The sequence below is a fragment of the Panthera pardus genome, unplaced genomic scaffold, assembly GCF_024362965.1.
Source record: "Panthera pardus isolate Hobbes unplaced genomic scaffold, ASM2436296v1 HiC_scaffold_10, whole genome shotgun sequence".
In the NCBI taxonomy this organism is placed as follows: domain Eukaryota; kingdom Metazoa; phylum Chordata; class Mammalia; order Carnivora; family Felidae; genus Panthera; species Panthera pardus.
Genome location: NW_026526655.1, coordinates 63,011,934 through 63,037,831, shown reverse-complemented (window position 1 = coordinate 63,037,831; position 25,898 = coordinate 63,011,934). Strand labels below are relative to the sequence as shown.

The 25,898-nt window shown below is 37.7% G+C and overlaps 1 protein-coding gene and 1 non-coding gene across 6 annotated transcripts; one reads left to right on the top strand and one right to left on the bottom strand.

The window, feature by feature from the left end:
* The first annotated feature begins 1,744 nt into the window (after nt 1-1,744).
* On the top strand, nt 1,745-25,521 carry BBS5 (Bardet-Biedl syndrome 5). Of its 5 annotated transcripts, none has more exons than XM_019458826.2 (12): nt 1,752-2,100; nt 4,163-4,245; nt 7,682-7,747; nt 8,387-8,436; nt 8,568-8,695; nt 12,515-12,650; nt 15,313-15,408; nt 18,045-18,107; nt 19,857-19,991; nt 23,903-23,986; nt 24,930-24,953; nt 25,108-25,521. In XM_019458826.2, the coding sequence occupies exons 1-12, from the start codon at nt 2,042-2,044 to the stop codon at nt 25,207-25,209; spliced, it is 1,026 nt and encodes a 341-aa protein (XP_019314371.1). In that variant the 5' UTR covers nt 1,752-2,041; the 3' UTR covers nt 25,210-25,521. The 5 variants fall into 5 exon arrangements, with proteins under 5 accessions (XP_019314407.1, XP_019314397.1, XP_019314371.1 ...); XM_019458833.1 differs by having other exon boundaries at nt 2,084-2,196; XM_019458842.1 differs by lacking the exon at nt 1,752-2,100 and adding an exon at nt 2,203-2,381.
* On the bottom strand, nt 9,858-9,964 carry LOC128772891 (U6 spliceosomal RNA). Its single transcript, XR_008416972.1, has one exon. It is a non-coding gene; the product is annotated as a U6 spliceosomal RNA (small nuclear RNA).
* Nucleotides 25,522-25,898: the final 377 nt, after the last annotated feature.

The following is a 25,898-nucleotide window of genomic DNA, read 5'->3' as shown; positions in this document are numbered from 1 at the left end:
TTCATTGAAGCACAATTCCTCTTGGCAGACCTGGGAAACTAAAGAGACCAGGTGTCTGTCCCCAACACTCCCATCATAAAATGCTGGGCCAGGCAGGCACAGGCAAACAGAGATATTCCAGTTCAAAACTTCTATCCTTGCCTTTTCATGAAAGGTAGCATATATTTGCAAGTGAGTAATCAGCCTGCTTCCTAACAGAATTTTGCTGGTCTTAGCCTCTGCTATTTGTTAGAGTAGCACCACCCTTGATTCCACAACCTGTATTAGTTCTCTATTGTTCCACATAACAAATTACCACCAATTCAGCAGCTTAAAACAACAGACATTTATAATCTACCTGTTTCTATAGATCAGAACTCCAAGCATGGCTTATCCAGGTTTTCTGCTTATAGTCATGCCAGGCTGCAATCCAGACACTTTTTGGAGCAAAGGCCTTATCAGAAGTTTTACTAGGGAAAGATCTGCTTCCAAGCTCATTAGGTTGTTGGTAAATTCCCTTTCCTTGCACTTATATGATTGAAGCTGCTGTCCCTCAAGGCCATATCATACCAGCTGGCTTCTTTAAGGCAAGCAAGAGAGTCTTGCTCCCATCAGCTAAAACCAAGTCTTACATAACCACATAATCATGGGAATGATATACCATCACTTTTACATCCCATCACCTTTGCCATATTCTGTTGGCTAGAAGCAAGTCACAGGTTATGCCCACTTCTAAGGAGAAAGGATTATATAAGAATATGACTCACTGGGGGCCACCTTAGTTTATGTCCACCATATGTTCCAATGTCTCCATTAGTTTCTTCAACGTGAGGAAAACTCCTATAGTCTTCCATGTCTCTAGTATTTGGCACAGAGCCTAATACAGAGGAGCTCTAGATCATTTAAAGCTGTAGTTATCAAACCTTTGATTTCAGGACCCCTTTATACTCTTAAAAACAATAATGATTATTGAGCAGCTGAAAAAGCTTTTGTTTATATGGGTTATATCTATTGATATTTAATGACACATTTAAAAATTCATTTACTGACTCATTAAAAAGTAATAAGCTCATTGTATGTCAACGTACATAACATTTTAAAAAAATAATTATATTATCCACAAATATGAGAAGAGTAGCATTGTTTTACATTTTTGCAAATTTGCAAGTTTGCAAATTTTTTTTGTAATGTTTGGTTTCATAGAAGACAGCTAGATTCCCATACCTCTGGAAAACACCACTGTACATCCAAAGAATAAATAAGAGTCACAATGGCAAATAAGGTCTTCCTGTTATCCTGCATATACTTTGACCTTGTGGGTGCCCTGAAAGGATCTTAAGGAACTCTGGGGATCTCCAGATCACGCTTTGAAAACCACTGAATTAAAGAATTGTCATAAGTTGAGGAAAGGAAGGCGTTTGAATCATTCAAAAAGTTTTCATTGAGTGCCTACTCTGTGCCAGGCACTGTTCAAAGTGAACTAGATAGATCAGGTCTTGTCCTCTGGGTGCTCAGGGTACAGTGACAGATCAGGGACCGCCTCAGTTGACGTTTGAGCTGAGACTTAAGTGACAGGGGGCAGACCATGCAGAAATCTGGGGAAAGAGAGTTCCAGGCAGGGAAAGGGAGCCCTGCCTCCCTGGAAGGTAGGCATTAGGAGAGGGTAGCAAAAGATCGGACAGGTGTGCGGGACCTGATCCGGCGGGGCCAGGTAAAGAATTAAGTTTTAAGTCTAAATTTCTTGACTGTAGCAAAATGGGGGAAGGTGGTGGAATGGCTTAAGGATGTGTGTTTGGAGGCTAGGAAAGTCAGTCAGAGGTCAAGCACACACTCCTGGGCCGGAGCCAGCTTGGTTTCTTTGAACCTCCCCCATCTCGCCTGGAGCCACAAATCCGCTTAGTGACGCGACAGGCCCGGGAAAGCGCGCACCCTACCTCAGGAAACTTGGCTCTCGGCGCCCGCCGTAGACGTCGTGACACAGGCGACCCGTTGCCTTGGAACCAGTGAGACGCCACTCGGCCTCCGCTGCTGCCGAGAGTGCCAGCGTTGGGCCTCGGTCACCATGTCGGTGCTGGACGCGCTTTGGGAGGACCGGGATGTCCGCTTCGACGTCTCCTCGCAGTGAGTCGCTCCCGGGGCCTGTAGAGGGCGCCGCAGCGAGGTTTCAGGAGGAGCCTGCGCCCCAACAGCTCACGGGCCTCGCGAGAGCGGGAGGAGGTTTGCGCCTGTGGTCCGCTCCCGGGGAGACCCCGGGTTGGCTCGGCCACTGCGGGAATGCATGTGAATTACAGTGGTTCAGTCCTGTGCGATCCGTGGCCGCGTCCTGACCCCGGGCACCTATCAGAAAGCTGAGCCCAAATACGTCCAGGACCATCCAGGGCTTGGGCGTCCGGTATACCCAAGTGAGCTTGGGGTGCCAGTTTCGTGTGGTGGAAGAACGTTCGGCAGGGACTCGGGAGCCCAGGGTTCTAAAACTAAGCCTGGAATATCGACACACATTGTGGGCCCTTAGACTTCACCGTTCTGAGCTTGAGCCTCTTCGTCTGTAAAACAAGGGAGGTGGGAATAAGCATTTTCCAAAATTCCTAACCACGCAAACTTTATTTCCATGATAAGTTTCCATCTTATTGTTCATTTAAATCACCAATAGGAAAAAGGAGCTACCTTTTGGAACCTCTCAACAGAAACCTTGGGTTTTTTTAAATTCCATGCCTTAAAGAGAAAATAGTATCTGCCTGCCCAAAGTCCCCAGGGAAAATGCCCATTGGGATATTAACTGTTGGAAAACAGTAAAGCTGAGGTTCTTGGGTTAATGATATGAATGAAGCTTCTTAGCCACTTCTTATGATTCCTTATCATGAACAAAACCTTGGATAGCCAACGAAATATTAACTTCTAATTCTAACATGGTCTTAGATCCTTTAAGAACTTGTGAGGGAAGGGAATTTATAAAATTATAAACGACAGTTACATATTGCTCACATCCTATGACTTTCTATTATTCTTGGAGGGTTCTTAATCCAAACAAAGGTCCATTTCATGAACATTTCCACTTTATTAAATATTTATCAAATACTTACTATGTGCTATTTACTGTGCTGATAGCTAGGGATAATGATACCCACACCCCCATTTTAGTGCAGGAGATACACATAGACAACTTTTTTTTTTTTTTTTTTAACGTGGTAAGTGCCATCCTGAATACAGAATAGTTCATTCTGCTTAGGGAAGACGTTAAAGAAGAAATAATATTTGAGTTCAGCCCTGAAGGTTGGGCAGGACCTTATCAGGTAGACAGAAAGAGAGTATTCCAGAAAAAAAAAAAAAAAAGAATAAAACATTAGGAGCAGAGTCTTGGAAGTACAAACGTCATTGGCTAGAAGGCAGAATTGGCAGGTAGAGGATGGAGGAACAATCAGAAAGGTAGAGTAGCCAGACTATAAAATGTTTAGCTGAGGATTTGGGACTTCATTTTCTAGGCAGTAGGATGATGTGGAAGATAGCAGGGAAGATATATGATCATGTTTGCATTTTCAATAGGTAATTAAGCCAGCGCTATGGAGAATGTGTTAGGGTGTACCACATACTCTGCTAGGTTTTTGTTTTTGAACACTCTAGATGCATTCTGTCAGTTAGCGAACTTCTCCACTCTATTTCCTTTTATTCCCTGTATCTAATTGTTTACCAAGTCCTAACGATGCTTTGCTTTAGCTTGTTCCTTCCATAACTGCCTGACCTCCTTTCCTCTACTCAGAAACCTCTGAAGGTTTTCCGTCATCCACAGGACAAGGCTCATATCTATCCGACTAGCATTCAAAAGTAGTGGCATGCATTTTTCACTACCTCTTAACATAGATCTTCTCCAGCCAGATCGATCTTCCCACATTCCCTCATCATTTTTTTATTTCTGGTCTTTAATCATGGACTCTCTCCCTCTCTTATTTCTCCAAATCCTACCTCTCATTCTAGTTCTGACTTCTTTGCATGTCCCTGGTCACTCCAGGCCCCACTAGTCTCCAGGTTCTAGAAGTTCTTAAGACCTTATTTTCAAATGCACGAGTATTTGGTACTGTATCATTTATACTGTTGGCTGTTTTATCTGCATATGTCTCTTCTGTCTCTAACTAGATTGTAAGTGGGTATAGTTGTAGCTATAAAATTAAAGCCTTGATATTTATCTTAGACAAATGAAAACAAGACCTGGAGAAGCCCTTATTGATTGTTTAGATTCAATTGAAGACACCAAAGGAAATAATGGGGATAGAGGTGAGTATATTTCCTAATATTTTTTTATATTTCTGATTTGATTTACAAATGATAAGTCATATCAGCTGGAGAATAAGATGTGAGACAGCATTATGTGTAAATATAATTGTGAAAGTGAAAGAGTTAAATCTACATAAGACTTTTGTCAGACTTAAAGAGAAGAAAGAATAGGTATGAAACCTGCAGCCTGGGGAATACAGGTCCTTAAATAAATCCCAGTTTTGAAATCAGCTTTCTCCAACATAACTATTAAAACTCCAGGATTCCTGTCTGTAAGGAGCATGGGATAGTTCTGACTTTTGAATCTGCCTCCCCACGAAAAGAATAAGTATGTCATAGCTTTGCTATCTGGAGCCATGCTTCCTTTTAAGAACTCCAAGAGTAACTCACAATGTCCCAAGACTGACACCTGGAGATGAACATATGGAGTACAAATTTAGGGCTGTATTGTGAAGTTTATTTGTAGGTTAAGCACTGAAGAATCATGTGAGATGTCTGAGGAGTAGCCAGAGTTGGACTCTAGAGTCCTTCCCACCCCAAACCAAATCCCAAAGGCTTGAACTTTGAAAAGTCCCAGGCTTCATATAGCTGTAATGGAGCCAAGTCCAGTGACCAGGCCTTATAAGCGTCACTACTGTTGTTTAAGAAAAAAAATAGGGGATGAGTAGGCAGCTTAGTATATCTGAAAAGGCTTTTTAAGGGAAAGGAGGTTTAAGAAGATGGGTCATAAACCTCTTATTCAAGAGAAGAGTAAGTGGGGGGGAAAGGAGCAGACCTCATTCAGGTAAGAAGGATCAGTAAATCCTAGAGAAGGAACAGTAACCCTTAGCAGAACAGATAAGGAGGAGCAGTAAATCCTAGAGACTGAACAGTAACCCTTATTGGCAGAACATGCTCACTGCAGCCTTTCTTTTTTTTTTTTTTTTTTAATTTTTAATGTTTTTTTTTTTTTTTTTTTTAATTTTTTTTTTCAACTTTTTTTTTTAATTTATTTTTGGGACATAGAGAGACAGAGCATGAATGGGGGAGGGGCAGAGAGAGAGGGAGACACAGAATCGGAAACAGGCTCCAGGCTCCGAGCCATCAGCCCAGAGCCTGACGCGGGGCTCGAACTCACGGACCGCGAGATCGTGACCTGAGCTGAAGTCGGCCGCTTAACCGACTGCGCCACCCAGGCGCCCCTTTAATGTTTATTTTTGAGAGACAGAGAGAGAGAGAACATGAGCAGGGAAGGGGCAGGGAGAGGGAGACACAGAATCTGAAGCAGACTCCAGGCTCTGAGCTGTCAGCACAGAGCCCGACGCAGGGCTCGAACCCATGAAACGTGAGATCATGACCTGAGTCGAAGTCGGACGCTTAACCGACTGAGCCACCCAGGCTCCCCAACACTGCAGCCTTTCAAGTGGCCACTTGCTCTTTGGGTCTTTCTTCTGGTCTGCTCTGGAGTGGTATGTGAACAGCAGGTTTAATTGTGGGCCTTTCTTCCCTGTGAAGGGAACCTGTCATAACCAGCAACCTATAGGCACATCCTGTCAGTGGCAAGGACCCATCCTTGAAAGACTGCTTAGATCACATTTATGAAATGCTTCTTAGTGTCAGCCAGGCCCAAGTGAGAGTGAGGTGTGAAGATTTCGCAGCAAATAAGAAGTCTTAGTTTGTGCTTTTGAGGGTGGAATAATAATCTCTAGATGGCTAGATCCTGACAAACCTGAATTAACTTAAGGAAGCCCTGAGAAGGTTTAGTTGTTCTCATACAGGCTGGCAGGAACTCTTATGTGACAGTCCATCCACCAGTCCAAACAAAGACTACGGGTAATAGACCATTTTTTAATTCATTGAGCGCTCATTAAGTATAGAATCATATACTAGCACTTCAGAGTAGAGAGGGCAAAACACCTCCCTGCCAGAAGTCTCCATCATAGTGCCTGAAATCTTCCTATTAATAAAAATAACTGTATTTGTACACATCTCAGAAACAATTCCCCAGAAAATGGCATTTTACAGGAGTGTGCAGAGCTGCTGATTAATAAGAAGGTAGAAAAGAGAAGGGGATTCCTGTCTTCTAGCCATCTCCATCCCTTCCTTCCCAGCAGTTTGAAAATGACCAAATTAAGGCATTACAAAGTTCAGGAGACTCATGTTAAAACTATAAATACCCCAGGGTGCCTGGGTGGCTCCGTCGGTTAGGTGTCTGACTTCAGCTCAGGTCATGATCTCACAGCTTGTGAGTTCAAGCCCTGCATTGGGCTCTGTGCTGAGAGCTCGGGCCCTGGAGCCTGCTTTGGATTCTGTGTCTCCGACTCTCTCTGCCCCTCCCGAACTCGCGCTCTGTCTCTCTCTCAAAAATAAATAAACGTTAAAAAAAAAAAAAAAAAACATCAAACTATAAATACCCCAAAAGATTAGCACATTTAATCCATTTCACTGTAAGTAGCCTGACGTGAAATTATCAGATTAGCTTTGCACACTGAAGCTGTATGAGAATGAAACAGCCATATTTCAATGTTTGGGAGATTAGGAAGAACAGGGTCAGTTATATTTTGGTGTTTGGGAAGGGGTTTTCAAAGAGGAAAGAGTATGACCTGGCTATAGATTACTCATCAAGAGAATTCTGTGGTTATAATTTGTTGAAGAAATATTGGGGTTAAACAAAGTTAAGGGAGTTTTATTCAGGATATCTCAAAACTATCCTAATATGCTAATTGCATTCTAAATCTGTAAGACACATAGTTTACCATGCTCAGATTTACTTGACTTTTTTTCCTCAGAGCATTTATAGAGACGACTATTTAATAAGACACACTTTGAGAAATGAAGTTATCTAACTCTATATTTCAGTATAAGAATGTCAGTCTGAGGCTAGGAATGAAAAGCATAAAGCCTTAAGCAGACTTTAGCCTGGCCATAACTTCATATGAGCAAAAAAAATTTTGTTTATAGCAAAAAAAAAAAAAAATGGGTATATAAGTTCTTATATAAATGAGAACTGTTAAGAGAGTACTCCTGTGGCAGGGATTAGTGTATATATGAGAGTCCTTTGAGAAGGGTGATTTCACTGAATGAGTTTGTAACTATGCCATCCCATACTCATTCTCACTTGTACATTTTTGACCTGCTGGGACCTCCCAGAGCAACTTCCACCAAGACCCAATTCTCTCTTTTAATCTGAGTTAAACCAAGCTGTTGGCATTGGATACCTGTATCCCCTCTGTAACTATCAGATTTTGGTTCTCTGGGATTCCAAATCATGCACTGTATACTTTATATAGGATAGATATGAACAATAAACACATTCAGTTGCTAAATGTATGAAAATATCTGTGAGGATTACTGCTGATACTGAGCCAGAAGTTCTACGTCTACCTCTTTCTGTGCTGCAAAAATGGGTCCTTATATAAGGTAACCTATTTTTGTTTGTTTGTTTGTTTGCTTTTAGGGAGACTCTTAGTAACAAATTTAAGAATTATCTGGCACTCTTTGGCATTACCCAGAGTCAATCTTTGTGAGTATTTTTGTTAGATGATATTAAAGAATAAAAATACTTTGTCAAGTGAACTTGCACAGTGGCTTTTGATACCAAAAAAGCTGTACCATGAAATATGTGGGAAACTTAAATTGATAAAAACTTGAGCAGCCCTGTATAGACTGTATCATTATCCAAAAGAAATGTTTTTCAGTCTGTCCATTTTGTCTCTTGGACATGAGATTAGTGCTTTTACACTGAATGGTTTCGCTTTTGTTTTTGTTCTTTACTTACCTTTGACAACTTGCTATGACCTGTTTAAACTAATCCCAAAAAAGAGGGATCTAAATTCTAATAAAAGTGCCACCTTCCATTGTGGTAAATTTCGTTTTACTCATTTTTTAAAACTATTTTAGATTATCCAGCAAGACTTTTTCTCTTGAGGTAGTGGTACTAAGCTGTTCAATGAATAATACAATATAGGTTTTAGAGAAGCAAACTTCCTTTCTCCCATGCTGTGAACGTTGTTTGTGCAAAGAGGCAGAATTGATATTCTAGTTCTTTTAATTATTTAACTTAAATTTGTAAAAATGTTTTAAAGTATTTTATATATATTTAATTTTTTTTTTCTCTCGGTTGATTGTATCATGTTCTTGAAATTCTTTGCTTGAATTTTAGCTATCGGTTACAACTGCATATTGAGCATTACAACAAGGACTGCTAACTCTGTAAGTCTGAACAATCTTATTGAAATGTATGTACTGAAGAAACATTAACTATTTTGAGGTTGGACTTTGTTTTCACTGTAAATGAGAGTTGCTCCTAAAGTCTGAACTTTTAAATAAATTTGTTCTTACAGAAATTACGAGGCCAAAGTGAAGCTCTTTATATACTAACAAAATGTAACAGTACTCGTTTTGAGTTTATATTTACAAATCTGGTTCCTGGAAGTCCTAGACTTTTTACTTCTGTGATTGCAGTACACAGGTATGGTAATACTTTATGCATTATTGAATAATTTTAAGGCAATTCTATGATATAGAGGTTTAGAGGATAAAGTTTATCTTCCTGCAAGCTCAAGAAATTACAATATCCTGAGAATATATAGAAGAACATACTGCGTTATAATTTAATAAACACTTTTAAGTATTTATAAAATACATAAGACTACTGAAAATTCAAAAAAAAAATTCTACTGAAGGGGCGGCTCAATCAGTTAAGCATCCAACTTCAGCTCAGGTCATGATCTTCCAGCTCATGGGTTCAAGCCCTGCATCAGGCTCTGTGCTGACAGCTCGGAGCCTGGAGCCTGCTTTAGAGTCCTCGTCTCTCTCTCTCTCTGCCCTTCCCTGCTTGCTTTCTCTCTCTCTCTCTCTCTCTTTCTCTCTCAAAAATAAATAAAATATTAAAAAAAGAAATTCTACTGAAGATTCTATTAAATTAGCTACCAAGGAAGTGACAGTGAAATAGAGAGTTCATTCAATTCAGATAACCAAGTTGGATAATTCAGTTAATGAATTAAAAAGATTGTTTTTCTAGCAGTAGAAAGCATTCTGGGTGTTTGCCCTAAAGAGTTTTATTGTTGTTTTTCTTGTGTGTGTGTGGTTGTTTTGGTTTTATTATTTGCTAAATTCTTTTCACTATGTTAGCTCTTTTTAAAAAAATATTTTTTTATGTTTATTTATTTTTGAGAGAGAGAGACAGAGAGACAGAGCATGAGCAGGGGAGGAGCAGAGAGAGAGGGAGACACAGGATCCAAAACAGGCTCCAGGCTCTGAGCTGTCGGCACAGAGCCCAATGCGAGGCTCGAACCCATGAACCGTGAGATCATGACCTGAGCCAAAGTTGGACACCTAACTGACTTAGCCACCCAGGCACCCTTCTTTTTTTTTTTTTCTTTCTTTTTTTTAATTCTATACAGAAATGCAAGTTTACACTTTCTCATTTCCGAGCTATGTAGAAACAACATATGTGCACATAGATTTTCAGGTGTCACTCAACTTCGTTCTCATGTCATAGATTGCTTTACTGGAATATTTTTCTAGTAAATTATCACAAGTTCATTATTCAGCGCCACATGTTGTGCTTTGACTCATATCATTTCCTCCAAGTTAATCTGCAAAGAGTGGCAGTTTGCTAAGAAGCTGCAGAAAATCTGGAACGCTTCACGAATTTGCATGTCATCCTTGCACAGGGGCCGTGTTCATCTTCTCTGTATCGTTCCAATTTTAGTGTATGTGCTGCCAAAGCGAGCACTGTAGCTCTTTATTTTTAACCAGCCCTAAGTGCTATGATTTTTTTAAATCTTGGCTAAGATGACAGGCAAAATATGCATATACACATATTTATACACACACACAGAAATATATATACTATTGTTTTAATTTGCATTTCCTTATTACTAGTGATGTTGAAATTTTTTTGGCTATTTAGTTTTCTATTATAAATTTCTTAATTATGCTGTCATCTGTTATGTATGTTGCAAATTTATTTCTTAATTTCCTAGTATATTATTTGATTTTGCATTTTGTTGATGATTTTTTAAAAATATTTTTTTAATGTTTATTTATTTTTGAGAGAGAGAAACAGAGCATGAACGGGGGAGGGTCAGAGAGAGGGAGACACAGAATCTGAAACAGGCTCCAGGCTCTGAGCTGTTAGCACAGAGCCCGACGCGGGGCTCGAGCTCACGGACCACGAGATCATGACCTGAGCTGAAGTCGGTTGCTCAACCGACTGAGCCACCCAGGCGCCCCTAACGTTTATTTATTTTTGAGGGGGGAAGAGGGGCAGAGAAAAAGGGAGACAGAGAATCCAAAGCAGGCTCCACACTGACAGCAGCAAGCCGATATGGGCCTCGAACCCATGAACCATGAGATCACGACCTGAGCTGAATTTGGACATTCAACCAACTGAGCCACCCAGGCTCCTCAATTTTTTAATCTACATAATGGTTTAGATTTTTTGAGATATAATTCATATAGCATAAAATCTGCCATTTTAAAGTTTACAGTTTGATAGTTTTAGTATTTCACAAGATTGTACAACCACCATCATTACCCAGTTCAGAATATTTCTGTTACCCTAGAAAGAAACCTTTATAGCACTATAGTCCATATGTCACTCCCCATTCCTTCCTTCTCATAGCCCCTGTTTTACCACTGTAAAAACCACTGTTTTACTTCTGTCTCTATGGATTTGCCTATTTGAGACATTTAATATAAATGGACTCATACAATATAGTGCCCTTTTATATCAGACATATTTAACTTATATAATGTTTTCAGCATTCATCCATGTTGTAGCATGTATCAGGACTTCACTCCTTGTAACTAAATAGTATTACATTGTACGGATATATTTTGTTTACTCACAAACCATAGACATTTGGGTCTTTTCTACTTTTTAGCTATTTTAAATATTTTTCAAATTCTGTTGGACATATATGCCTAATTCCCAGTTCTGTTGGACATATACCTAAACCTTAGCTCTTTATTTCACTTTACTTAGAGATGTAATACGAAAAGGAGTTTGAAGGAAGCATAGAAACTGCTTTTCTTCAATATTAAAAAATAAGAGTTCCCCCACAAATAACTCACAGCATAGTTTTCATTTTTTCCACTGGTTAAACATGGATGATTATAGCACTAAAGGAAATTAAGATTTATAGGCAAATGCTCAAATCCTCCTCTTTCACAATTTTTTAAATGTTTATTTATTTTTGAGAGAGCAAGGGTGAGCAGGAGAGGGGCAGAGAGAGAGGGGGCAGAGGATCCAAAATGGACTCTGCACTGACAGCAGAGTTTGAGCATGTTTGTGGGGGCACTCACTCACAAACCATGAGATTGTGACCTGAGCCAAAGTTGGATGCTCATCCAGCTGAGCCACCCACGCACCCCTCCTCTTTCACGACTTATATGTTAGATTAATTAAAGTAAAAACCATAAGTTTGACAATGAGTATTATGATATATGTCAATAACTTCTAAAGTTACTCAGGCTAAGAAAACCCTTTAGTTTTATTAAATGAGTAAATTAGCCTATAATTTTGTGGAGTAAAATTAGAAGTAACAATCAAATATGATCCAAATAGGTATAATGAAACTAATCAAAACTAATAATAAATACAGAATTATTTACAGAATAATTATATTACAGAAATACAGAAGAAAATTATTTATTATTTATCAGTAAGAAAGCATGGAGAAAAAAACAAAGGGATTTTATATATATATATAAAACACACACACTCGCACACAGATACACACTGTCCTGTGGTCTCTTTTGGAGTTGGTACACATTCATTCCAATTTTCTGTATGGAGGTGGATGTGATCATAATGTTCTCAGGTTGCAATGAGAAAAGTAATTGGACTCCTGTTTATGTCCAAAGAATAATGGTGCCTTTGACTAAAACAGAGAAATGGAATGAAGCATTTTGTTTGATAGGGAAAAGAATTTCCATGTCTATTATAGGTAAGCATTGTTTTTCAGCTTAGAGGGAAAATCTGTTTCCTTTCATTTGTGCTGTATGATATGTGCTGTCTTAAAAATTAGACATGTAAAAATAAACCTGTTTATTTATTTTTAAAATAAATAAACATTTATAAATGCTATACCAAAATGATAAAGACTAAAAGACTGATCACCAAAACTTACTGAAAAGCAAATTTTTAAATTTATTATAATAATTACTTGAGTGATGTACATAAAGTATTAACAACTATATATTTTGGTAGGTAGGTAAACATAACTTAGGAAAACCACATTTTCAGGGTGGTTTAGTCTTTGTTTGTTCTTTTTTATAGAGCATATGAAACTTCTAAAATGTATCGTGATTTTAAACTGAGAAGTGCACTCATTCAAAACAAGCAACTAAGATTATTACCACAAGAACATGTATATGATAAAATCAATGGAGTATGGAATTTATCCAGTGATCAGGTATTGTGCAAAAAGCTAATGAACCTTTTGGGTCAGTGCTTTGTAATTACTTTTCCATTTATCATTGAGTTTGTATGTTCATTTAACTCTTAAAATAAACATTACATCTGATAAGTTAGCATTAGCTCTCAATATAAAATAATATTCCGATTTTCATATTTTCATGGTTCTGTGCTCTTTTAGTTTAGCAGCATTTGTTCTATGTAGAATTTACAGTTGGAGTAGACCTTGGAGATTATCTAGTTCAGTCTCCCCATTCACTTATAAATTAAAAACTCAGGCCCCCAAAATTAAATGACCTCACACATCTAGTTCATCTGAGAGCTATCTTCTTCCCCCTATGCTGTACTACCCTCCAATTCTTGATAACTTATGCTGATGGAGGAGAGCCATGGGTGGACAGTCATGGAAGCCTTTTAATTTGGTCTTTATGGAATTAAACATATAACTCATTTGGTGATTCCTACATCTATTATTGTAACTTCTCATTTGCTCCTGCAGTTAAGACCAGTTGAAACATACAAGCAACAAATAGTTGGAATAAGTAACAAACCAATTTCTAGAGAAAAATTTGTGTCTTACTAAGAATAGTTTCCAGCCTTTGTGTGTGTTATAACCTAGATTAGACTGATAACCACTGGATTAAAGCTATAGCATTTGAAGGAAAAGCTTTTTGCTAAACATTGAATCATAAATTTAAATTACAATTAATTTCTAGTTTTAAACTCTGGTAATGGTTCTATAGTATATAGACAGCTTTCCATCTGAATAACTACTCATCAGGAATCAGCAAACTTTTTACTCTGAAGGGCCAGATGGTAAATATTTTAGGCTTTGCAGGACATACTGTTTCTGTCATAACTTCTCAGACTTGCCATTGTACTAGGAAACCAGCCATAGGCAACTTGTAAACAAGTGAGCATGGCTGTGTTTCAATAAAACTTTATTATGGACACTGAAATTTGAATTTCATACAGTATTCATGTGTCATGAATTATTGTTTTGACTTTTTTCCAGCCATTTAAAAATGTAAAAATTATTCTTGGCTTCTAGGCCATACAAAATGAAGCAGCAAGACAGATTTGTCCCACAGACTGTAGTTTACAAACCCCTGCTTTAGGTAATAGCTTAGATGTCACTTTCTGAAACCTTCCTTTTGTGTTGCCTATGCAGTCTGTACTTAATTGCCACCTCAAATTATTCCTGTTCTAAAATACAGAGCTTGTCTATACCCTCACATTAGATTGTAGGCTTTATAAAGTAGGGGTGGAATTACTCTGTTCAGTTAGATCCTTACCATCTAGCACCACACCTGGCATTTTAAATTAATTAATTAAGATGTTCAGGATTATCAGAAATATTTTATTGAAAATATGGATGTTATTGTAACCTAACTTATGTTTATTGAAAAATAATAAAATAAAATAAAATATGCCCTCCTATTCTTTTAAAAAATCCTTAGGAATTTTGCAAGTTCTGTTCTTCTAAAATGAGAGGAAAGAATGATATAAATAATTACCCCTTCTAAACTCAGACTTAGTATTGTTTAATGGGATGTGCACCAGGAATAAGGAGGCTGAAATTTTTTGTATAACAATTTCTTGCAAAATGAGAGTGGATGAGGGAAATATAGATACTTATATTTATGTTTATTAACAATGATAATTGAGAAATAAGTGGTCTTTTTTTTAAATTAATTTATTTATTTTGAGAGAGACAGAGACAGTGTGTGTGGGAGGAGGGGCAGAGAGAGAGGGATAGAGAGAATCCCAAGCAGGATCTGTGATGCCAGAGCAGATCCTGATGCAGAGCTCAAACCCATGAAGTGGTGAGATCACGACCTGAGCCGAAACCAAGAGTCAGACACTTGACCGAATGAGCCACCCAGGTGTCCCAATAAGTGGCCTTTTCTGATGTTTCAAACCTGCTTATCCCAGAAGAGGGCTTTTTAGATTTTGGATTTGTGAGTTAATGTTTTATGCCCAACCTCAAAGTATAAAATAAATTCCTCTGGGAGTATATGGTGGAGAGAAGGTAAAGGTAAAGGTGGATAATGATACAGATAAATGGTAGAAGCAGCTAATTTTCGTGCCATGCTATTAAGTATTAAAGATTTTTTTAGCTATCATCCTGAAGTAATTTTGTTGAAGGGCCATGTAATTGGAAAACAGTTTGATTTATAGTTAGCATTGAAGAGCTATAAAATAACTCTTACGGACTAATGGGGGTTATCACATGTGTTTTGTCTCTCTTACCACAGTTCCCTTGTCTTAACTTACTCCAGGTTTTGAACAACAGTCCTAATAAGATGTAACACTTGTAGAATGCTTACTATGTGCTATACATTGTGATAAGGACTTTATAGGGGTTATTTAATCAAATCTCCATTTTACATTTGATACAATGCACCAAGAACAAATCTGCCCGTGCTCAGGCAACTGGTAGGTGCTGATGGCATAACGATTAGAGTCTAACTCCAGAATCCAGGCTTTCAGTCATCTAGTTGTACTTCGATTCAGTGAATAATGAAGTCATTAATACTCCATGATACTCAATTCTAGTATTCTCTGCTACTGTGATAATCAGAATTACTCTGGTGTTTAGAAAATAAAGAGTAAGTATTCAAACAAATGATCATTGATGTATCTCTCATCTTTCACAGGGAAATTTAGGAACCTTTTTTATTACCAATGTGAGAATTGTGTGGCATGCAAATATGAATGACAGTTTTAACGTCAGCATACCATATCTGCAAATTGTAAGTGCATGCATTTTGGTGACCTTGTTTTTTTTTCAACGTTTTTTTTTTTTTTTTTTTTTTTTTTTATTTTTGGGACAGAGAGAGACAGAGCATGAACGGGGGAGGGGCAGAGAGAGAGGGAGACACAGAATCGGAAACAGGCTCCAGGCTCCGAGCCATCAGCCCAGAGCCTGACGCGGGGCTCGAACTCACAGACCGCGAGATCGTGACCTGGCTGAAGTCGGACGCTTAACCGACTGCGCCACCCAGGCGCCCCTTGGTGACCTTGTTTTAATGTAGATTATTTCTGTTCAGTAGTTAATGGAACTTTCAGGATTAGATGAATTCTATCTCCCTCTTTTCCCCCCCCAAGTTTATTGATTTTGAGAGAAAGAGAGAGTGCACAGAGGAGGGGCAGAGAGAGAGGGAAAGAGAGAGAATCCCAAGCAGGCTCCACACTATCAGTGCAGAGCCTGACATGGGGCTCAAACCGTGAGATCATGACCTGAGCCAAAACCAAAAGGCAAGGGCTTTAACCAACTGAGCCGCCCAGGTGCCCCTCTATCTCCCTCTTTTTAAGTGGCAACAGTGTAACTAAGAGCAGACTTTTAAAATGTTGAGAATTTACAATTTCAGCATAGAAAAGACGCAACAGTACTTACATTCAAGGGAAACCCCAGCATTATCAACTTGCTATTAAGAGAGAAATATGCAGGATTTTCAAATTTTTAGTAGTTACCATACAGATTAAGATGTGTCTTTCTTTCTTTCTTTTTTTTTTTTTTTTAAGATGTGTCTTTCTTAGGTTCCAGTCGGAGAGTGTTAGCTACTAAAGTTCTCCATAACCTTTTCATGAGGTAGATGTATAGTGGTTCTTTGCAAGTTTTAAGCATACTGCTCCACACACTTTGTTTTGGCTCTCTTCACACTTTCTGCTTTTAAAGGCAGAATGAAGTCTTTAATTCTGTGAATGAACTGTTTTCACTGTTTACAGAAACAGCATTAATACAAGCTAGATTCATACTACAGGTTTGGTGAAAGGAATCAAGATGGTTTTTAGTGATAATAATTTTAGCTTAAGTTCAATTAAAGCTGTTAAAATCCAAAATAAGAACTAACTACATCTGAGACCAGTTGTTTTGAGAGTAAAGGCGGTTCTTTTTATATCTTCTGCTAAGTATGTGATTCAGTGAAACAGATAGTAAATTCCAATAAACTGAAGAATTTCATTTACATAAGGAAATTACATATAGGACTCTAGTGCAAATTAGATGGAACGTAAAAATAGTTAATGAAAATCCTGTGTGATTTGTCTATGGTAATCACCCTTATTGTGGGATATAAGAAGTCTTAAGACTAGGCAGTTTCATTAACAACTATTTATTGAATAGACACAATGTATGTGATATCTGGAAAATGTCATTTTTTAAGACTTCTGAGTTTACAAGGATGGTTCTTTGTAAACTGTTCCCAAGCCTATCTTTTGCCAAATCGTTTGATTTCTGAGTTACTTTAAAATATCTGATTGTTGGGGTGCCTGGGTGGCTCAGTCGGTTAAGCGGCCGACTTCGGCTCAGGTCATGATCTCGTGGTCCGTGAGCTCGAGCCCCGCGTCAGGCTCTGTGCTGATGGCTCAGAGCCTGGAGCCTGTTTCAGATTCTGTGTCTCCCTCTCTCTGACCCTCCCCCATTCATGCTCTGTCTCTCTCTGTCTCAAAAATAAAATAAAAACATTTAAAAAAAATTAAAAAAAAAATAAAATATCTGATTGTTAATGTGACAAATATTTAGCACCCACTCTGTGCTAGGTGCTAGAGAGATAGTCGTGAACACCATGAACCAGCACACAGTTCCTGCCTTCAAAGAGTTGTCAGCCTGGTGGAGAAAACCAACACATTAAACAGAAAATCGTAAAAACTGATAGGAAGAAAATGATTTCTGGCCATCTAAAGACATATAAGAATTTAATAACCATGGCTGGGAAGATATGACAGAATCTGCATAGGTATTTGATAAACTGGTGTTTGTATTGTTGATGGCTGTTTTATATGCGTTTACATATGTTCTAGCTTGCCTGACCTAATCTGTATTGTACTAAAAAATTACTGAGTAGTAAACAACCTTGTGCTTTTTGTTCTTCAAATACGATACTTTTTGTTATTTAAGAATACAGTTACCAAAAATGGCCTTTGGAATGAATTCAGCCTGGTCCAAACAACTTGCAATCTGATATCATCACACTCTGTCACTAGGACAGTCATATCCATGTGACTTTTAAAAACTAACCCAGCCTTAAAAACCACAAAAGATGCTGGCTCTCCAGTACTAAAAGGTTACTGGCCTTTGGTTTCAAATATTCAGAAAAGTTGTGGACTCCCTGATTGGGGGGGTGGGTGGGGATATTTGAATCAGATAATTTTATGCACATTTCAGAGATTTCCTCTTTTGATTACCTAACAAGTTTGCTGCCTGTTTCTAAGTATGAGCATTTTCATTTTACTTGATCTCAGTGGGAGTGTAATGCAGGAAAGAGGGAGAATTCTGTTCTTTAGATTATGAAAAGTGGTTACTGTGTAGAAGTTGAAAAACTTGTGTTGAAGAATCACTACTATCAGATAGTAAAAACGTGCATTTTTTTTTTCATTTTACATCTAGCGTTCAATAAAGATTAGAGATTCAAAATTTGGTTTAGCTCTTGTCATAGAAAGCTCTCAGCAGGTAAGATATTTTCTATTTGTATTAATCTTTAATAGATTTTTTAAACTATATGACTGTCTATATTTTTAGTTTTATTTCTATAGTAACCGGTTTACATCCAAGAAGAATATTAGCTATAACATGAAGTTATATGAAAAGTTTAAAATCATGCAGTAATTGTCCACATAGGAAGAACCTTGCTTATGTTTGTTTCTTTGTTGGGCAGACATAACCATTATCATCATTATGATTATCATTTTTTTATGTTTATTTATTTATTTTGAGAGAGAGTGTGTGTGGGAGGGGCAGAGAGAGAGGGAGAGAGAGAACCCCAAGCAGGCTCTGAGCTGTCAGCATTGAGCCCAACACAGAGCTCCATCTCACAAACCGTGAGATCATGACCTGAGCCAAAATCAAGAGTTGGACCCTCAACTGACTGAGCCACCCAGGTGCCCCATGATTATCGTTCTTAATGACAGAGTTAAGTCACTGTACTTTTCATGTATTATCTCAATCTCTACCCTATGATACAGTTACTATTTTTTCCCCATTTTACACTCAAGGAATCCGAGGCTTAGAGAAGTTAGGAACCTTGCCCATAGTCTCACAACTAGTAAGTGGTGGGGATAGATTTTGATTCAGGTCTGACTGATTCACAAGAGTGTCCTAGGGAAACACAGATATATACAAATAGACACACACATGCACCCTGAGATTATACGGTATCTAATTATAATTGCTGTGCCCCATTAGGCCAGTTCTTTGCAGAAATACATTTAAATAAAACATTTACTTGTAAAATCACTGCTCTTCTAAATTCGAAGTTTGAATATGAATGTCTACTCACTCCTTCCCCTTGGCCTGCAGATTAGTAGCTTCCATTTACTGAGTGCTTGCTAATGTTCCAGGAACTGTATCAAATGTCATGTGTGCATTATTTTATTTAATACAATTAGATAACTGTTTTATGGTTAGAAAACTGAGGCTTAAAAGATTAAGGAAAATATGTTTCCCAGCATCAGATAGTAAATTTGTTGTAAAACACAGAATTTGAACCCAAAAGTATATGCTCTCACCTTTCACAGAATGCTACTTAATTGTTTTTTAAGATTTTTTTTTTAAAGTAATCCCTACACCCCATTTGGGGCTTGAACCAACCCCAAGATCAAGAGTCACATGCTCCTCTGACTGAGCCAGCCAGTCGCCACCCCCCGCCCCCCACCACTACTTAATTTTTTAACACTCTTCAACAACAATCTGTCGTGATCAGGTTCCTTTCCTAATTCTTCAAGGAGAGAGCCTCAGCTAGGCCATTCCCTTTCTTCTTTTAATATGGTTTATTGTTTTTCAAGGTCTAGCTCAAGAAAAGCTTAGTTCCCTTGGCCATCATAATATACAGTGTATTTTTTTTTTAATCTTAAAATATCATCTTTGATATTTATAGATGAAATGATGTGATATCTGGCTATGCTTCAAAATAATCCTGAGGGGTGAGAGGAGGAGATTTGGGGGAGAGGGAGGTTAAATATGGAACAGAGTTGGCCACACATTGCTACTTGTCAAAACTAGAGATGGCTACATACGTGCTTATTGTACTCTTTCTTCTATTTTTGTATGTGCTTTCAATTTTTCATTACAAAAATTTTAAATGAAAAAATCAGCTTACCTGTGGTGCTCTGAAATAAAGACTAGAGTTATAGTTTATTATATACTGTGATTACCATTCCCAGGCTTGTTTTTTCTTTTCTTTTTTTTTTTTTTTTTGTACAGAGTGGAGGATATGTTCTTGGCTTTAAAATAGATCCTGTGGAAAAACTACAAGAATCAGTTAAGGAAATCAATTCACTTCACAAAGTCTATTCTGCCAGTCCTATATTTGGAGTGGATTATGAGATGGAAGAAAAGGTAATTAGTTCAGTATGTAAAATACAGAGTACGCTGAATTGCTTTTACACATCTATAAAATTCAGACATAAATACATGTATACAATTTTGAACTTTGTTTAAAACGATGAATGTACAGACTGCTCAGTGAGCATGACCCCCTCAGCCATCACAAATTTGCAGCTATCCACCTGTCTGTCCACTGGCTGCTCCGTCGTCATTCCTGCCCTTCTAGGTGAGAGGTTTATTCAGAGAAGCGTCCACGTGCAAGGCTCCTATGATGTGGAAAGACTTCAGTCTCTCACGCTGTTTGGTTTTTATTCCACTTCTGCCTCCCCTTAGCATTTGGGCAAACCTTACAGGCCTTACAGATACAATGCTTTTCTCACAGAGCCCCACCATATAGCAACTCCAGGAGTCTACTCCATCAATAGGGCCAGGTCCGTTCCCTATTCATCAGTGCCTCTGACATACCAGTTAGGAAGTATTTTGAGTATCATGTCCATATGTCTGCTCTTTGCTTTCTGTATGATTTCTGGCTTTTGCCCCCAAACCCACCCTGCTCTCCAGGTACATGAACTCTCCTTTGGCTTTATTCTTCAGCCTCTCCAACTAGGACCCTTGTCATCTGGTCTGTCACTGGTGTCCTCACCAGCCACTACATCGGAGATGTCCTCACTGTCTGCTCTGTCAGTGGGACCCTTGCCAGAGGTTCTGTCTCTGGTGCCCTCACTGACTAGTCTTCTCACAGGTGCCCTTGCTATCTGTTATTTTGCTCAGGCCCTCACCGTACACTGTTACTGGTGCCCTTGCCACCCCCTGTCAGTAGTGTCCCTGCTGGCACTCAGCATGTTGAGCCATATCACAAAGCATATACATTACCTGTCTCTTCTGCTCTCGGACTACAGTGCGTGAGGGAGAAGATCAAGTAGGGCTGGACAGCTAAGTTCAAATCCACACCCTCCGACTTCAGCCAGGCCTCTGTTGCCTGGTAGCACTCCTTGCACGCAGTTTTTTCTCTCCCTGTAGTACTCTGTATATAGCCCCCTCCCTTCCAGCTGAAACTTCTCTGGGTTGCTGACTGCATTATACATACGTTCATGTATTTCATCTCCTTAACCATCATTTTCTGTTTTCCTCCCACTCTGCACTTCCTTCGGCATTCTCCCGTTCACTCGGCCTTCTCTGTACATTGCTCAGCAATGTCAGCCGTCCTCCAGTTCCGTCCACGTACACTGCTGTGCACGACTCCCACATCTTTTGTTCCGACCTCGACACGTTCTCTCATATTGCCAAGCACCCAAATATTTATGAAGATATTCACATAAATGAGTGTTCCAAATAACATAAATTGAATTTCTCACTTAAAAGTTTATCTGAGTAATTTAAGTAAATAAATAATTTTCCAAGTCTCTAAGCTACCCTGGGACTTGATTGCATACCTCAAACTTGGCATACCTAAAATGCTATCATTTTTTTCAAAAGCACCATCCTACTGATGGACCTATTTGTTTATTTTTAGCATTAGTCAAAGTCAGCCGTGCTCAAAAGCTGAGATTTCCTTTTTTGTTTTTCTGATTGTCTTATTTCATACATTCAGTCAATCATACAGCCTCCTCCCTTTTCCTATCCCTTTCTTTACACTCAGACCACAATTACTGTTATGACTTTTCCTTCCAGAATAATGTTGTGGAACAAGCATGTTCCTTGGAACCTGGCAAACCTGACTTTAATCCCCATCTCACCATTTATTTGTGATTCTAGGCAAATTTGAAGTACAATTTTCTCATTATAAAATGAAGATAATCTCTCTCACAAAGTTATTGATCATGTCCATGAAATGCCTGGCATATGAGAGGCACTCAGTATGTTAATTCTCCTACAAATTCTCTGCTTTTCATTTCTTCTCTTTTCTTCTTTTTTGATCCGCAGTGCATAATAGCCAGCCATAATGACTCACTCTTATCATCTTGTGTTAAGCCCCTACTCAAAAGCCACCTCTTCAGGGAGGTCTTCCCTGACTACCATCTAAAACAGCAGCCTCCGTCATTTTTTTGTCCCTTATCCTTGCTTGCTGGCTTGCTTGCTTCTTTTATTTTTGGTACCACTCATCAGTCTTCATTGTAAATAATCTCCATGCAGTCAGGGATTTTCATCTATTTTCTTTAACCACTGTATCTCCAGCAATCAGAACTAACACATAATAGGCTCTTAGTGAATATTCATAGATGTTGAATGGCTGCATTGAACACCTACTGTTCCAATCCACTGCTCTAAGAACTTTATATGCATCATTTCATTTAATCCTCCCAACAGTACTCTGAAGTATAGTATTATTATCCTTATCTCACAGTTAAGGAGATTGAGGCTTAGCTAGGTTAAGTTACTTATACACAGTTACACAACTGTGAATGTGGTTGAAACATTCAGGCTGTCCTCAAAGAATCAGGTCACTCTTGTCAAGTAATACACTTCTACCCTACACACCCCTCCCATCAATTACCTATAGTATAGATAAAGTCTAAATTCTTTGGGCTGGTATTAAAGAATTTCAGTAGACACCAGTCTACATTTCCTACCTTATCTGCACAGCCACAGTATCTGGTTGTACAGCTTGTGCACTGCCCAACTATAAGAACCTGGTAAATGTAGTGTGAATGATGCTCCTTTGAGGTTGTTCAATACAGTAGCCCTGCTAGTTTCTTCTGTCTCATGGGACTCTTATATTCTGACCATACTGGATTATTCATCATTCTTCAGCCACATCCTGTGGTTTCTCACCTTTGCTGATGCTGGTCCCCTCTGCCAGGAATACCCTTTCCCCTAACCCTACCTATGGAAGCCATCTTCATCCCAAAAGGCCTACCTTATATGCCACTTTTTTCTTCATGAAAATTTCTGGGATTCACAAGCCAGAAGTCGTGCTGTCTATATACATTTTTATTATAATAGATAAATTGCATTTGTTACAGCTACTTTTCATTGGTTAAACCATATGATATTAATCTTTGACCATTTTTGACTAGTAAAAATGGCAATTTCATATGTTTCAACCTAGTATTTAATTATTTGTAATTGTGTTTTATCTGTTGCTCCCTTCCCACGAGATTACAGACCTTTTGTAAGGACAGGAACTTTTTACCCTTGGTAGTACTAGCATAGTGCCTAACACACCAAAGATACTAAAACATTTGAAAAATGAATATCAGTACCATATTTTATTTCACTTTACCATTAGAATAGTCCGTGCAAATCATAGTTCTTTTACTTTTCACAAATTCTGTTTAATGACCATTTCAGTTTTAAGGAAAATGGAAAATTTGCTGTTATCCAAACTTAGTTTTTTTTAAACCATGTGAAAGAAAATCAGATAAAGTCCAATGAGAGTTTTTTTCTTTAAGGATATCTCTAAGTATCATATTAAGTATGTGTAAATTTGTCATTTTAATATTTTTGATGATATTGACTTCATATTTAAAACCTTGATGTTTAACTGATTACTCAAGGTAATTTTAATAGAATATAAATTATGGTGTATCTGGGTGGCTCAGTTGGTTAAGCCTCTGACTCTTGATTTCGGCTAAGGTCATGATCTCACAGCACATGAGTTTGAGCCATGCTTCAGGCTGCTGGCAGTGCAGAGCTGCTTAGGATTTTCTGTCTTCCTCTTTCTTTGCCCCTCCCCTGCTCTCTCTTCTCTCTCTTCTCCCTCTCTCTCTCTCTCTCTCTCTCACACACACACACACACACACACACACACACAAGTAAATAAACAGAATATAAACTATGCAGTGATTTTTCTAAGATTTGAGTAGTTTGCAACTGTTTTATCCTTTTACAAGTATTTACAATTCTCACAGCACATTTTACTAAAATTATTTGTTGAATTACTATCACCTCTTTGATGCATTTTAACATCTGCTGATTTTTAGCCACAGCCCCTTGAAGCTCTGACAGTTGAACAGATTCAAGATGATGTAGAAATAGACTCTGATGATCACACGGATGCTTTTGTGGTGAGCATGATGAAGACGAGCTACTGAAAATCTTATGATTTTTAAAATCTGAGTCATGTTTAATTAAGTAATGGCTTAAGTATGTAAAACACCATAGAACGTGAGACTTTTTGAGAGTTATCTTACATATGAGTTGGAAAGCAATTTTTTCTTTAAGTTAGGGACTTGTTCTTTGAAATTACCTTTAAGTTACCAAACTGGGAAATAGTTTGAGAACACAATTATTCGGAGGATTTCAGATCTGCAAAAGATTTTTCATACCGAAGAATAATAGAACATGCTAGTTAATTAAATTAATTTAAAAATCTATACTTTTCATAATTAGTCTTTATGAGATGGACTTCCCTTCGATTTATTGGCGTATTACCTTAAAAAGGATATTTGAACAATGAACTTTTCTGTTGCAAATTTATATTATTTAGCTTTCATAGCCAGAATAATAATAATGCTTTCTATATATGGTGGTGTATAAATCTGACTAGCATACCTCTCTGGGAACAAGTATTTTTAAACAAGTGTGAAATTCGTGTAAAATATTTAATTATAAACTACTACTACCTCAAATGTATGCATTTGCTGATACATTGAAGCACTGATTGCTTTGTTTTGTTTTGCCAGCATCTTCTTCTAAACCAAAAGTAGGGATAAAATTTTATAGCTTTTAAGTCATTCTTTTTATCTCCTTTCGGGTTAACAATGCTAATTATGTACTAATTACAAAGCACATTTTTTGGAGCTTAAAGCTTGTAGTCACTACTAATGATTGGCAAGTTAAATCTGCTGCTAGCATAGTAAAGATAGATGACAAGAGCATTAGACAGAATGAAACAGAATGTGAAATATATGTAGTTACACAGTTGTTTTATAAATGAATTACCTATTTCTTAGTCCACTCACCTATTACATGTTGAGTATGTGAAATATTATTTTCTTTGTCTTATAGGCTTATTTTGCTGATGGCAATAAGGTAAGGACATTTTACCTATAGTATATGAAAAAAAACTTTCTGTATTCTAACATTTAGTATTCACAAAACTTATGTGAATCCTATTTTTTGTTTTTTTTCCCTCTTCCTTGCCCACCTTCTTCATTCCCATCTCATCCTCTTATCTCACAAAAAGCAACAAGATCGTGAACCTGTATTTTCAGAAGAACTGGGGCTTGCAATAGAGAAATTGAAGGATGGATTCACCCTACAGGGACTTTGGGAAGTGATGAGTTGATCTTGAGTTGAGCTGGATTTCTATTTAAAGATATCTCAAGATTAAGTACTAGTCGCCTGCTATAAGGCATGGAATAGTTTTTACATTTACAGAAAAAGCTTTTAAGAAAGAGGGGTTTTTTTAATGATTAAGGAAAAACTCATTTATCTAAGATTTTATTGCCTCTCTTCTAAAAATTATATTTAAAATTGTAATCATCACATATCTGGTTTGTAAATATGTTTATTTTGTATCTAATGCTTGTAAATTATTAGTCTGCAGATATTAAAAGACTGTATCTTGTTGGGTTAATAAAGAACTTATGCAGCACCATTTAATGTTTTGAAAGCATTATTTAAAACAATAAGATTATTCTTATGGAGTTATCAAAATACTGCTTTTTTAATTTTAAAATCTGGTAAATGAATTATCAAAAAGCTCCAAATGTAAACGAACTCTAATATAAATTATGACCCTTAAACTTGTCATGTTTAGGTGACCATTTCTGTAAAACCTAAAAATTATAGCTAACTCTGAAGTATATCAACCCCTGTGTAATGTTTTGGGCACTATTTTATAAGTAATTTCAATATAGATTTGACAAGAATACATTTATTTAGTAAGGAAATAGTTTTAAATAGTTTGTAAATAAATAGTTCATTTATTGACTTTCTCCTTGTTTGTATTCATTGAAACTTCTTTGAAGTTTT

What these genes read in the sequence shown, in the direction of transcription:
- BBS5 (XM_019458826.2), top strand. Translation starts at nt 2,042, where the DNA reads ATGTCGGTGCTGGACGCGCTTTGGGAGGACCGGGATGTCCGCTTCGAC. An exon ending in CGCTTCGACGTCTCCTCGCA is followed by an intron (nt 2,101 to 4,162) that starts GTGAGTCGCTCC and finishes TATTTATCTTAG; the next exon opens with ACAAATGAAAACAAGACCTG. An exon ending in ATTTTGCTGATGGCAATAAG is followed by an intron (nt 24,954 to 25,107) that starts GTAAGGACATTT and finishes TCTCACAAAAAG; the next exon opens with CAACAAGATCGTGAACCTGT.